The 13,494-nt window shown below is 34.2% G+C and overlaps 1 protein-coding gene across 4 annotated transcripts; it reads right to left on the reverse strand.

Moving 5' to 3' along the window:
* Positions 1–2,174: 2,174 nt before the first annotated feature.
* LOC147277285 (uncharacterized) lies at positions 2,175–10,560 on the reverse strand. 4 transcript variants are annotated; one of them, XM_086254733.1, is made up of 14 exons: positions 10,348–10,555; positions 7,949–8,287; positions 7,331–7,666; positions 6,050–7,013; positions 5,754–5,966; positions 5,569–5,661; positions 5,369–5,485; positions 4,149–4,508; positions 3,384–3,634; positions 3,105–3,275; positions 2,920–3,024; positions 2,761–2,830; positions 2,583–2,681; positions 2,175–2,411 (listed from the first exon to the last, which is right to left on the reverse strand). In XM_086254733.1, the coding sequence occupies exons 2-14, from the start codon at positions 8,284–8,286 to the stop codon at positions 2,325–2,327; spliced, it is 3,204 nt and encodes a 1,067-aa protein (XP_086110859.1). In that variant the 5' UTR covers position 8,287; positions 10,348–10,555; the 3' UTR covers positions 2,175–2,324. The 4 variants fall into 4 exon arrangements, 3 of the variants coding, with proteins under 3 accessions (XP_086110859.1, XP_086110861.1, XP_086110860.1); XM_086254735.1 differs by having other exon boundaries at positions 7,949–8,155; positions 10,348–10,552; XM_086254734.1 differs by lacking the exon at positions 3,105–3,275 and having other exon boundaries at positions 10,348–10,556.
* Positions 10,561–13,494: the final 2,934 nt, after the last annotated feature.

The raw sequence follows: 13,494 nt of genomic DNA on the forward strand, positions 1-13,494 counted from the left end.
TAGCGTAGGGGGGCATCAATACTATTATTGCCAGTACTATAACAAAAACTTTCATTAAATTTTCGTAGTTAATTAGTTTAAAAGTGCATTTGCAAAATTTATAGGAAGAACTTCTATAGTTTACTCTTTATAAAATAGGTATATTTTGCACCTAGTGTTTAAAAGAGGCCATTCTTCTACTCCATAAGGTATTATAAAGTTTTCCGTAATTCTTCAAGGGCCATTTAAAATATAACATATACAAAATTATTAAGTGTTATAAATATTTAACTTTCTATGTTCTTTTTTTCCTTAATAAAAAAAAAAAGAAACTAATTAATCATGATAGTATCTAACTTAATTTCATTATTTTTATGTGGTCGATTTCAAATAAATCAATAAAACTTTTCACAATTACATATTAATCAATACACTTTTTCATAATTTTGTTTTAGTCACTATTGACCAAAATGAAAATAAATAAATTACAATAGATTAATAAACATACAATATTATTTAGATTTAGATTTGTATTAGGTTTGTATTTGACTGTTACACAACAAAACGGCTTAGAGTTTAGCTCTCGAGTTTTGGACTTTGTCTAACCCCTAATTCTAAACCCTAACTCATTTATATACAATGCACCCCATTTGTATACCCTAAATCTCATTTTTATACCCTAAATTAAATCAAGGGCAACATCATAATTTACGCTCATTAGTAATGAAAAAAAAAAAAATGGGCAAATTGGTATTTTTTAATGCACCAAAATACATGACATCATTAAGTGGATTGAGCTTAGTGACTAAAGTGTGATATAATTTCAAAACTCATTGACTTTTATGAGAAAAGAAAATTTACATCGACCATTATGTAATATTGAAATATTTTATCAATTTAAATGTCATTTATTATTTTTTCTAAATTTAATTAGTTTAAAAGTGCATTTGCAAAATTTATCCGGAGACCTTCTATAGTTCACGTTTTATAAATTGGTATATTTTGCATCTAGTGTTTAAAAGAGGCCATTCTTCTACTCCAAAAGTATCATAAGGTTTTTAGTACTTCTTCAAGGGTCATTTAAAATATAACATATATAAAGTATTAACTGTTACAGATATTTAATTTTCTATGTTATTTTTTTCTTAAAAAAAAAAAGAAGCTAATTAATCATGATGTTATTTAAGTTGCCCTTTCTCCCCGTCCAAAAGCAATCAAGTCCATGAGCATATGAGTTTAAATAATCTATATTTTTAAAACTAAAGTAATGAGCAAAGGAAAATTATTAAAATATATAATAAATAAGGTTATTGTTAAGGAATATTTTTTCTTCGATTTAAGTTTTGTAGACCCTTTGGCCTTTGGAATATGAGACAGGTGGAATAATAATTGTGAATGCTCCACTGCTCCAGAGCCTCCAGTGGGGGAGGAGTGAAAATAGAGGAGTTTCTGACCTCCATATTTTTATTAAGGACCCAATAATTTGAAATTTTATACCTTTGTTGTTATCTCGAAGAGGAAAAATTATTGGGTAGAACCGATATATCACCACGTTGTATAACCAATTCAACGTATAAGAATATTGTTGAATATCATGTTTATATTTTTAGATCTTTAAAATGGTACTAATTTTTATTATTTTTAAATATTTTTAAATTATTACCCAATTTGATAGCATTAAGAAATTTGGAAACAAAAGCTTAATTTGGACAAAGATTTGTATAAAGATAATGGGTGTGAAGAAAAACAAACGTTGAAACAACTATATATGGGAGTTTAGGTGAACTAGCCGTTGCAAATAAAACCAAAATCTTTAGAAATTTTTAATTTTTAATTTTTTTTTTGACATTGAGTAGTCCCTATAATATGATGAGAGTCAAAAAGAGAGCCAACCATATGACTAGCAATCGGAGTAGGGAGGGAAAAGTCTACCAGTGAGGTACCACTTGACTTGAGCTCTGTGAACTGGTATGAACAACAGGAAGAGCTCAACTTAAAGCTTCTTGGTGGCTAAAGAAGAAGCCGTTTTACTTGATGTTAGTTTCTATCACATCAAGCATTTGGAAGTCGTACCCCTTTTATAGTTCAAGGGGTAAATGTTAAAAAAATAAAAGAAAAATTAAAATACACTATGTTTGGTTGGGATTCAGTGATAAATACTAAAATACACATCCAAGCAAAATAGCTGAGAGACACTTAGCTCCATTATGACAATATATCCCACCAGTAGCACATGCATTCTTACAATTGAAATGAAAATTCATTTCGTTAAGTAATTGTAGTGGGAAAAACACAAGTTGAAGTACAACAAAAATATATATGTAGTAAAACAAACAATACATGAACTATTCACAAAACTGCCAAACAAAGAGGGCCCACTCCGATCTAATTTCATCAATCTCTGCCACAGTGTAGGCATCTCTTTCTTCAAACTACAAAAATGGCACATAAGACAATCAATGTACGCACCACTTACTACCATAATAATGTTCATAGTCAATTTTTTGGAATGGTAAGTTTCTTGTTCGTAAACAATTTTCAGTTGCCATATTGGAATTGGAATAAAAGTTAATTAGTTCAATTTTAGGAACTAAGTGTCTTACCACGTTTGTAATTGGACCATGTTCGTGAGAACCAAAAATGTCCTTCATATATCTCATTGTATAGTAGCCACATTCTAAACTTCTGGATTGTTTAGGACACTACATAACAAAAGAACAATGGGTTAATACCATATCTAATTATACTCTGCAATTAAAAATGCTAAAAATAATTGCTTACCTTGACCTTTCTCCAAGTTAGGCCATTTCGAACCTTCTTCCCCAAATGAGCAGCCCATATCTTATAAGCACTTCAATAGAAGTGAAACACATATTAGTCGAAATTGTTAGATTGACAAATACTACTTATATATGTAAAAAAAGAAAACAATATATTTACATTAGTATAAGATTCTTCAAGTCTTGACAGGGATTGTGTTCAGTTGGATCCAAGAAGTAGACAACGTTATTATGTGGATCCACGACCACTAACATCCAGTGCCCCCTACATATAGAAGTAAATAATGCTTAATATATTACAATACTAAAGCCTAAACATGTAATCCAATCAAACAAATAACTCACAAAGCATTATATGGGAAAAGCATAAACTGGCCAGGTCTAACAACTTCCATTCTCTCTGCAAGTGCACGAGCTCTCTTGCTTTTAAGCCCACTTCCTTCAGAGAGAGCAAAAGGATCGGTAAATGTATACATTTGAACTAGATTTGACTTGTCCAACTCATCTTGTAGTATCCTATTTCAAATGAAATAATTATTATTTCTTATTGGAAAAAGAAATAACTATTATTTTACTACACTAAAATAATGGTTATTGATTACTTAGAGATAAATATTTGCATACCTCATGTAAGCTTGTATTGTTGTCACTGTTATTTCTTTCATTTTACAAAATTGTATTACATCGTCCCTTGCTAGATAGATGTAAGACAACTCCATGGCAACTACACCAGACTCCAATGGAATTTGTATGGTCCCATCTGCGCCCATAAGGGTCTCTGCATACCTAAGGAGAGACTTTACTGATGTGGGCGGTTTGTATGCTTGTTCAGAAAGTTGCTTACTTGAAACCTTGTGAGGTTTTATTAAAGAACCCTAATATTGAAAGCAAACGAAAATCAACTAGTGTTAATCATTTCAAGAACATAAAATAACAGAAAAACATACTTCAACAGCCATCAAGATATTTGAAAAGAAAAAAGTAGAGGAAAAATTAAACAAAAAAAAAGCACATCCATCGAGAAAATTGTTTAGACCAAGCCACATAAGATCCAATGGATTGGCCAACAAGACCTAGTTAGCAATGAACTAGAATTGGCAACAACAGGCACACATACATTTTTGGTTGCCAACAAAACTCAATGCTCTACTGTCTACCGCATTGGGATTTCTCTGAAACATCACGCCATGGGCACATTATCAATGGTGCCCAAGACCAACATGCATTATCTTTCATGCAAAAGTAAATGGTCAAAATACTCAAAATTGAACAGAAAAGACAATGGCCAAAAAAAAAGAAAAACAGAAAAAAAAAAAAAAAAAAACAAGAAAAACCTTATCCACATGCCTTCAATAAATAAAATTGTATCACACTAAACAATATGGATACCTTCTGCGAAGATCCACCTGGCCTATCCTTTTCCATGTAATCCCTTGAGTCTGGGTTGCAGTTGACCTTCTCAGAATGAGAGATACCTTGACCAGTTTGTCTAAGATCTTTCATACTCCTCACTTCTGCTACTAGTTTCTCCACAGTCTCGTTCAAAGAATCTACTTTCTCCTTCATTAACTTCATCTCGTCTGTCGAGGAACGATGTTTAGCCAGTCCAAAGTAAGAGGTTGGTGTGACAAAATGTCCTACACCCCTAACTCGACCTGGATGTTCAGGAGTCTCCAAAGCCAAGGAAAGAACATCTTGGCTTCCAACGATGGATAGCTCCCCTTCCTCAACTTGCTTCATTAACTCATCCTGCAAAAGTTGTAAAACACAATCATTTTTTTTTAAGAAACAACAAATTTTATTTAAGAGACAAGAAAATACAAAGCAGGATAGACAAGAAGTCCATAAGGAATGCATCAAATAGAAACCAAACAAACCCCCCCAAAACCAAGACAAAACTAAACTCAACAGCAACTTAGTTCAAAATACCAGACCAATCCAGATAAATCAAGCTAAAAGGAACATCCTTAACACATTTAGACAGAAAGGCCCAAAGGGAAGCAAGGAATTTAACTCTATCCCACAGTGAACTCAGCTCTTCCTCCCTACTATTAAAGATTCTTCTATTCTTTTCACACCACACCACTCAAAAAGAGGCCAAGACAGCACAAACACCACAGGGATAGAGCCTTCTTCTTAACTCCCATTCCCAAAAAAAAAATCCATCCAGAATAGAGGAGCAGCTTGTCAGAACTACCCAAACCAATGCAAGAAGAGATGGTCAGAAGAATCACCCACAGTATTTAAGAGTCAAGCCAATGAGAAGAAAGTGAAGTGTAGGGCCAACTCTTTTGAAGCATATCACAGGTATTGGTTTCTCCATGAACCACCAACAAGCTAGTAATTGAACTTTGGTAGGCACCCCCAACTTCCAAATGAACTTCAAAGAACCGAAGAGAAGAAGCTTCGGGTCATCTAGCAAGAAAATAAAGAAGGATTTCAAAGAGAAAGACCCAGATCGCTGCCCAACCCAAACTCTTCTATCAGGAAGTGAAGGATGGAAAGTCAGGTTAAGTCAAAAAATTCAACAAATTCCCTATCACTTAAATTTCTCCTCCTCCTAGCAACCTTAACAGGTAATCTAAACACACTAAAGCGAAACCACTTACTATTTTTTCAGCCCGTTCTCTAATGGCATCATTGGCATATTCTCCTTTTTTATTCACTCGTCCCGCTTTCCATAGGACAGAGCGATCAATTCCTTCGCCAGTTCCAGAAGAATGTTGCTATTAACATAAATACAATAAAGTTAGACAATAAAAAATAACAAGTTATTAGTAAAATACAATGACATCTCACCAACACTTACTAGTTCCACCTCCAATCCAGCATAGCCCTTTCTAGAGAGACAGTGGTTATATATATTCTTTGCCCGCCTCTCTTTTTGGAGTTGACTAAGTCTCTATATAATTGAGACAATGAAAATAAGCAAAACACCACATAAACTATAATTTTAATACTTTGTAATAAAATAATCAAACATGTGGTTCATACCATCCATTTTCCGGTCATCCGAGCACTCACAAAAATTTCCCAATGTGTTTGCTTAATGAAATCATACATGGAAGGGGGATGCTTAAGGAACTCCGGTTGATGTTTGAATGGAAGTATAAATTTGGTGGTGAGAGCATTCTTGAATGTTCTCCACCTTTTTGCAATTGAAGACAGAACACGAGTCTTATACACACCCTCTACCTCGTATAACATCTACAAAATCCACACAACAAATTCAACAAAGGAAATTTAAAATTAATTTCTTAGACTCACTCATGTACACAAAGCATACATACCTGTATTTTAGACCATATCTTGTCTTTTAGTTTTAATGGCACTTTCTTCCAGGTAGCATACGAAATTGGAACCATCTTACGTCCCAATACTCCAAGGTAGCTAGAAAATTGTGTTGCCACCTTGCCAAATGGTTGTCCTTTACTGTTAAACTCAACAACCAGTTTTGCTCCCTTTCTCTTATTTGACACAAGCTGACGCAGGTGAGTTGGACCTCTACCTTTCCTTTTTTTGGTACTTGGGTCAACTTCTGATGGACCTACCTCATCTTCTTCTGGTTCTGAATTACATCTTTCAGATTGTACATTCGTACTTGTTGAGAACCCCTGACACAGGTTAGTTGGACTTCTGCCTTTCCTTTTTCTGGTACTTGGGTCCACTTCTGATGGACCTACCTCATCTTCTTCTGGTCCTGTCTCCTCTTCATCTGGTTCTGTCTCAACTTCTGATGAGTCTACCTCATCTTCTTCTGGTTCTGCCTCAACTGATGGACCTACCACATCTTCTTCCGGTCCTGTCTCGTCTTCATTTGGTTCTGCCTCAACTTCTTCTGGTTCCGCCTCAACTTCTTCTGGTTCTGCCTCATCTTCTTCTGGTTCTGCCTCAACTTCTTCTGGTTCCGCCTCGACTTCTTCTGGTTCCACCTCATCTTCTTCTGGTTCTGCCTCATCTTCTTCTGGTTTTGAAGTACAGCTTTCAGATTGTACGTTCGTACTTGTTGAGGATCCTCTAGGAAGTTCTTCTCCATGCCAAATCCAAGTGCGATAACTTTGATCAACACCATTGAAATACAGATGCTCTCTTATATCCCTAACATTATGAAGTTTTAAATTCCCACATTTTCGGCATGGGCAGCGTATGTAATTAGGATTACTCGCATGCAATAATCCAAACTTCAGAAAATCTTCAACTCCCTCATCGTATTCTTTTGATCTTCTATCGGCAAACATCCAAGATTTATCCATTCTGAAACAATCCAACAATCCCAACTAATCACACACTACAACACGTACACTGAAAGATCTATTGGTTATGCAAAAACAAAAAGTTTGCATACCCAAAATGAAGACAATAATTGAGAAGAAACCAAATAATGAAGATCTCAAATTAGAAGAACATGGATCGCTAGGATTAGAGATGCAGTGTACGATGTATACCAAAAACGTGAACAGGATTGTTGTATGTTGACTGCAGAATAATTAATCAAACAGATCGAACCTAAACAAGGATTGGGACCAAATGCTTATTATGCATATATAAAATGGTGAAAGAGACAAGATTACCTTTTTCTGGTACTTGGGTCCACGTCTGATGGACCTACCTCGTGTTCTTTTGATTTTGAACTACATCTTTCAAATTGTACATTCCTACTTTTTGAGGACCCTGTAGAAAGTTCTCCATGCCAAATCCAAGTGTGATAACTTTGATCAACACCATTGAAATACAGATGCTCTCTTATCTCCCTAACAGTATGATGTTTTAAATTCCCACATTTCCGGCAAGGACAGCGTATGAAATTAGGATAACTTGCATGCAATAATCCAAACTTCAGAAAATCTTCAACTCCCTCATCGTATTCTTTTGATCTTCTATCCGCAAACATCCAAGATTTATCCATTCTGGATCAATCCAATAAAGCCCACTAGTCACAAAAAATATGACACATACACATATGGTCTATTGTTCATAAAACCAAAAAGTTTGCATTACCAAATAATGCAGATATCAAACTAGACAAACATCGATCACTAGGATTAGACATGCACTATACAATGCATACTAAAACATGATCAGGATTGTTTTAAGATGACTACTTAATAGAAAGTCGAACAGATGGAACCTAAAAAAAGGATTGAAACCAAAATGCTTATTATATAAGAATGGTGAAGAAACAAGCTTACCTTTTTCTGGTACTTGGGCCCACTTCTGATGGACCCACCTCATCTTCTTCTGATTCTGAATTACATCTTTGAAACTGTACATTTCTTCTAGTTGAGGGCTCTCTAGGAAGTTCTTCTCCATGCCAAATCCAAGTGTGATAACTTTGATCAACGCCATTGAAATACAGATGCTCTCTTATCTCCCTAGCGGTATGATTTTTCAAATTCCTACATTTTTGGCATGGACAGCGTATGGAATTAGGATTGCTCACATGGAGTAATCCAAACTTCAGAAAACTTTCAACTCCATCATTGTATTCTTTAGATATTCTATCCGCAAACATCCACGATTTATCCATTCTGAATCAATCCAATAATCCCCACAAATCAAACAAACTATGGTGCATTCACTTACAGATCTATAAGTCATACAATCAAAAAGTTCGCATAACCAAATCATGGGGATATCAAATTCATGATTTTATATGGTCTACTTGTGCGGTTTACAAATAATGGAGATATCAAATTCATTAAATAGTCTATTTTAGTGGTTTACAAATAATAGATATATCAGCAGTATATCACAGTCAAGATCTTAAATAGTCTACTTGAGTGGTTTACAACATGTTCCAGCGAGACTATTATGAATATGAAGGGAAATTTCTTGACTTTGATTTGTATTATCATACCTATTCCAGCTATAGACTAGTGCATATGCCTATGCCTATGCAATGTGATCTTGTTATGGACAGAAGAGGGAAAGATCTGTTTTTTAGTTCACAACAATTTGCAACAGAAAATAGGAGAGAGCAATGCAATAAATGACTACTCTGCAGAGTGAATTCATATCTTCGCTTCAATTTAAAACTTTACACACACCAACTTCTTATTTATGGTGAGCATTGCCCCCCTCTTTTGGCTAGTAACACATTAACTGTATATTTGCATTTTTTCCACTAATTGAAGGTGTCAAACTGTCATATATAGGGAAGGAACATGGTTTCTGACAGGATGGCTAGCTTGGGCCTTTCTCTTGAGTTGGGATTTGCTAGTTTTAGTTGTCCTCTGTCTAGTGTTGGGCCTTTTATCATGGAGGACCATATTGGGGCCTGGAGACAGCGAGGCATAGTGTAGCTTTTTTTGGTTTGAGCCATTGTAGCCCCAACTCTCACCAAAAAAGGTGTCAAACTGTCAAACTATGCTATACATAGGATCAAATGAATCAAAAATATGACCTAAACCATGGTAGCAATACCATAATGTATGACTGCTAATTCCACATCTGTCTTCACTACAGCATCAATATAAATCATCTAAAGATATACATGCATATGTTTACTCATTACTTGTATTTGAGCTCGCGTACAAGGCCCATCTTCTAATCAGCTCAATACACGGCAAGTTATTTGGTATGAAAAAGTGCGCATAATTTATTCAAGTATAGTCAAACGTTTCTAATAATTCTTTGTTTACAGCTCAACAACCATTTCAAATCAAATACCTACTCATTTTCCATGTAGTTTAGCTAACAAACAGGGAAAATACAAATCTCAGAGACATTAACATCTTTTCTAGGTTTCAATGAAAATAATCAGATCTACAGCTCAAAGTCGGACATTTTCTAAACAGGTAGTAAAGAATTAACAATAAGATGTTTCTCAAATTTATAACAAATCAAGCTTTCAACCAAAACATGTGAAACTTTGAGGACAAATGGTACATTTTATAGAAAATTTCACACACTATTTTAGATACAAATTTGCTCAATTAATAATCAGAGTATGAAAAACTAATAAATGAAATATGCAGAAATTCAAATTGGTCAAGAGAATTGTAGGAATGTACTGTAGTAAACATAAAAGTTCAATGTTACAAAACTTAGGCGAATAGGACACGATCTGCTGGGTCTGGAAAGACTTAAGTCAAATATTCAATAGGTTTTCCACAGCTTAGACCATCTTTGAATAGTTCAGTAAAAATGAAATACACAACCAATGAGTCCTAAAGTTTGCACTATTAAATTTGACAAGCCTTGATTCCTCAAAAGTGCAGGTCATTTGGATAGGGTTAAGATAATTTCAGTAAGGAAATTATGTCAATTGGCAGCAAGAGCAGAATCCAATTCTCACTTAATGATATGAAGCCATAATTCTTAACATTTTAATGAAAAATCAGTTTCTACATAGCCCTTGAGGCATCTAATTCAGACCCCATTAAAAGGGTTTCTAAAGAATCAAAGCAGAACCCATTATAGCCTTAGGTCACCCAATGTCACTCAACCCTTCTGTAAAAATTTCATTTCTATGAATTTTTATGCAACAATTTTGGGAATGAGAACAGAAATTTAAAAACAATAGTTAACGCTGCTTTACTTCACAGTATGAAACACTAAAATCTCAAAATGCTCAAAGCTTCCGTACCTAAATCCTCGAACCGACGCCTCCTTGAGGATTCAGCAAACGATATAAGGAAGACGACGTAACGAATGGACGAGCAAACGGTACGAGTTCATCAGCCTAAAAGAACCACTATGCAGCAGAGAGAGAGAGAGAGAGAGAGAGAGAGAGAGCAAGCGGGTTCGAGGATGAGAGTGAAGAGCTGAGTAGAGCAGAGAAATGTTTAGGGCGTATGGACTATGGAGACTCAAAAGCGTCTTCTTTTTTAAAATCTTTTATTTTATCTGATCCGTCTTCTTTAAATGTAAGCAATGACCTCTTGGTATTGTTTAAGCTTAACCGTCTTATATTGTCAGCGAAAAAGAAAGAGACGAAGTGATTTTTCATATGTTTTTTTATAAATCACCACACGTGTTGTACCCCAATTTACAAGTTACTACCTAAATTAAAAATTGAATCAATATGTTACTTAAATTAAAAAAAAAAAAATTTGCCTACCACCTTTGTCCAAGTCCGTCAATTTTAGATTAGTTTTTTATTATTAAATATATAAATAATTAATAATTAAACAAAAAATGAAAAAAAAAAAAAAAAAAAGGCTAGGAGCTCAGCAACCCAGCCACTCCCCACTCCCTACCCACCAACGCCACCCCGACCCACCCCACCGAATTCAAGCCGTCCATTTCAATCTCACTTGAGAAGAATGTTGACGATGAGGAGAGAAAGGGAAGGAGAGACCACGCACTTGCTGGAGATCAACCTCACCTTCGCTCAAGGCCTCAAGTCGTCACATGCTACCTTGCGCCGCATGCGCACCTATGCCGCCGCCTGGGTCGACTCCGACAACAAGCTCCGAACCCAAATCGACAAGATCGACAGTGAGAACCCCATTTGGAATGATCGCTTCTTCTTCAAGGTGGGGGGACTATAAGGGAACCAGAGAGAGAAAGAGAAAAAGAGAGATAGGGCACATGGGAGAGAAGGGTCGCCGCCGGGGGAGGGGGAAGTCGCCGGCGGAGGGAGGTGGGGTGGGTCGGGGCTGGAGGGAGGGAGTTGCTATATTTTTTTTTTTTTGAAAAAATTTTATGGAAAGAATATTTTAGGGTATGAATAGTATCACTCTTAAACATATCTCATGGGATTCAAAAAGACCAAAATATCCCTTAAAATTTACTTGAAAAGACCAATATACCCTTATTTTTAACATATATATTGACGGAATTGGACGGAGGCGTAACATTGCAAATTTTTTTAATTCAGGTGGCAAATTGATTCAATTTTTAATTTAAGTGGTGACTTGCAAATCGGGATATAATTCAGGTGAGTGATTTGTAAAAAAGCATTTTTCATATATACTAATAATATAGGTGGACGACGAATTTATACTTATAGGGTAGAGTAAACATGGCTCTGATACGATTATAAAGAATAATTTCTCCACAAGGTTGTCAAGTTTTCTAACTAACTATTAGTTTAATAGTATTTATATTCCTAATATTTGAAGAGGTTCGAAATTAGATTCACCCTCCCCAAATAAAATAAAAAATATTAATCTGCTTATGATTGTAACCAACTTAGGAGAAAATAAGAAGTATTCTCATGTAACAAACTATTATATGCAAAAGTAATTAAATATATTGTCCAATTTAATTAAGAGGTAATTGGGCAAAAACCCAAAACAATCGTTAATTTTGGATTAAACCCACCGTTTTTGGGTTATCAAATTAGGTCTTATTTTATCTTGACACATTGGATTTCTATTTTTGCTGTATTTATTTATTTATTTTGAATGCTCATTTTGTCCTTTAGTTGACAAATTGCTAGTTTTAATGCGGCATGTGTCAATTAATTCCTTATATTAAACAATCTTTAATTATGATTTTCCTAATAATTACATTCTATTTTAAGTTGGTTTCGTATAACATGTAATTGGTAATTAATTTATTAGAGAGCTTTGGATATAAGCTCATTTGGCAATACAATATTGGATTTAACCCAACGATTTTTGTCTTTGGATTTTAACCCATTTTTTATTTTTGTATGTCCATTTTGCCCCTTGCTATAAATAATGGAAATAAATTAGAAATCCCTAAATTTAGGCATTTATTACTCATAATTTTGAATTTCAATGTTTTTATTAATTTCCAAAAATTTGTGACACTTGCATCTAATTAAAAAAAAATCAACGATCGTATTTGGGTTTTTGTCCAATTACCTCATTATCTCTGGTGCCAACGCCTACATGATGGTTTGCTCTCAATGATAAATATTAGGTAATCAATATTCATAATAATAAATTGAGGTAATTGAACAAAAACCCAAATACGATAACTTTTACAAAATGAATTTATTTTTCTAAAATCCAAGAATACGTACTCCTATACCATTAGTTTAATTCAAAATAAAGATACTTATATGTTAACAAAGTGTAATACATTTTTATTACATTTAATAGCTAATCAAACATATTTTAAATCAAATAGATTAATTAGGCCCAAAAATCAAAGAGTTGGATCCTCTCCTTAGCTCCCTAATCTTCTAATCTAACTAATCTTTTAATTATAAAATGACAAGTGTTTTATAACAAATCCTATGGCTGAAATAATTTTAAGTGTTTTATTTTTTCATTTGAATCTTTCTAATTTGTAAACGTCTTTGTTAAAATAATACCCTTTCCCATTTTATTCAACAAAAATGTGAAGGAAAAATAATTTGCCCCCTTGAAATCTCTTCCCCACTCTTCTCCATCTTTGTCCATGCAATGACAGAGATCTACAGCCATGGCGATTGCTTGTTGAACTTTATTATATTTATTCTTCAAATTTTCCTGTTAGTTTTCTCCAGCCCCTCGATATTGCCAAAATTAATGATATCGCAAGCTTTATGGGTTGTGGACGATTTTGCAATTTAGGTATTCTTCATATACGTGACAAACAATAATGATATTGCAAAACTTACAGAGAGAGAGCTTTGCAAATATATATGAGAAATAGGAAAAGAGAGCTTACTAGGAAAAGAAAAAGTATGGCAGCCAATAGTTGAAACTATGGCCAGCCAAGCCAAATTGTAAAATTCACGTTTCTTAATTTAGAAAAAAAAAAGTTATAATCCTTCTAAATTATTATAGACTATAGGATCTTATAATGGATATTTGTCATTTTATAATTGAAA

Source organism: Dryas octopetala, chromosome 8, assembly GCF_963921425.1.
Source record: "Dryas octopetala chromosome 8, drDryOcto1.1, whole genome shotgun sequence".
NCBI classification, from domain to species: Eukaryota; Viridiplantae; Streptophyta; class Magnoliopsida; order Rosales; family Rosaceae; genus Dryas; species Dryas octopetala.

Coding starts and splice junctions, on each gene's coding strand:
- LOC147277285 (XM_086254733.1), bottom strand. CDS start 8,286: ATGGATAAATCGTGGATGTTTGCGGATAGAATATCTAAAGAATACAAT. Junction 2,831..2,919: donor TTGAAGAATCTTATACTAAT/GTAAATATATTG, acceptor CTTCTATTGAAG/TGCTTATAAGATATGGGCTG. Junction 2,682..2,760: donor TAACTTGGAGAAAGGTCAAG/GTAAGCAATTAT, acceptor TTTGTTATGTAG/TGTCCTAAACAATCCAGAAG.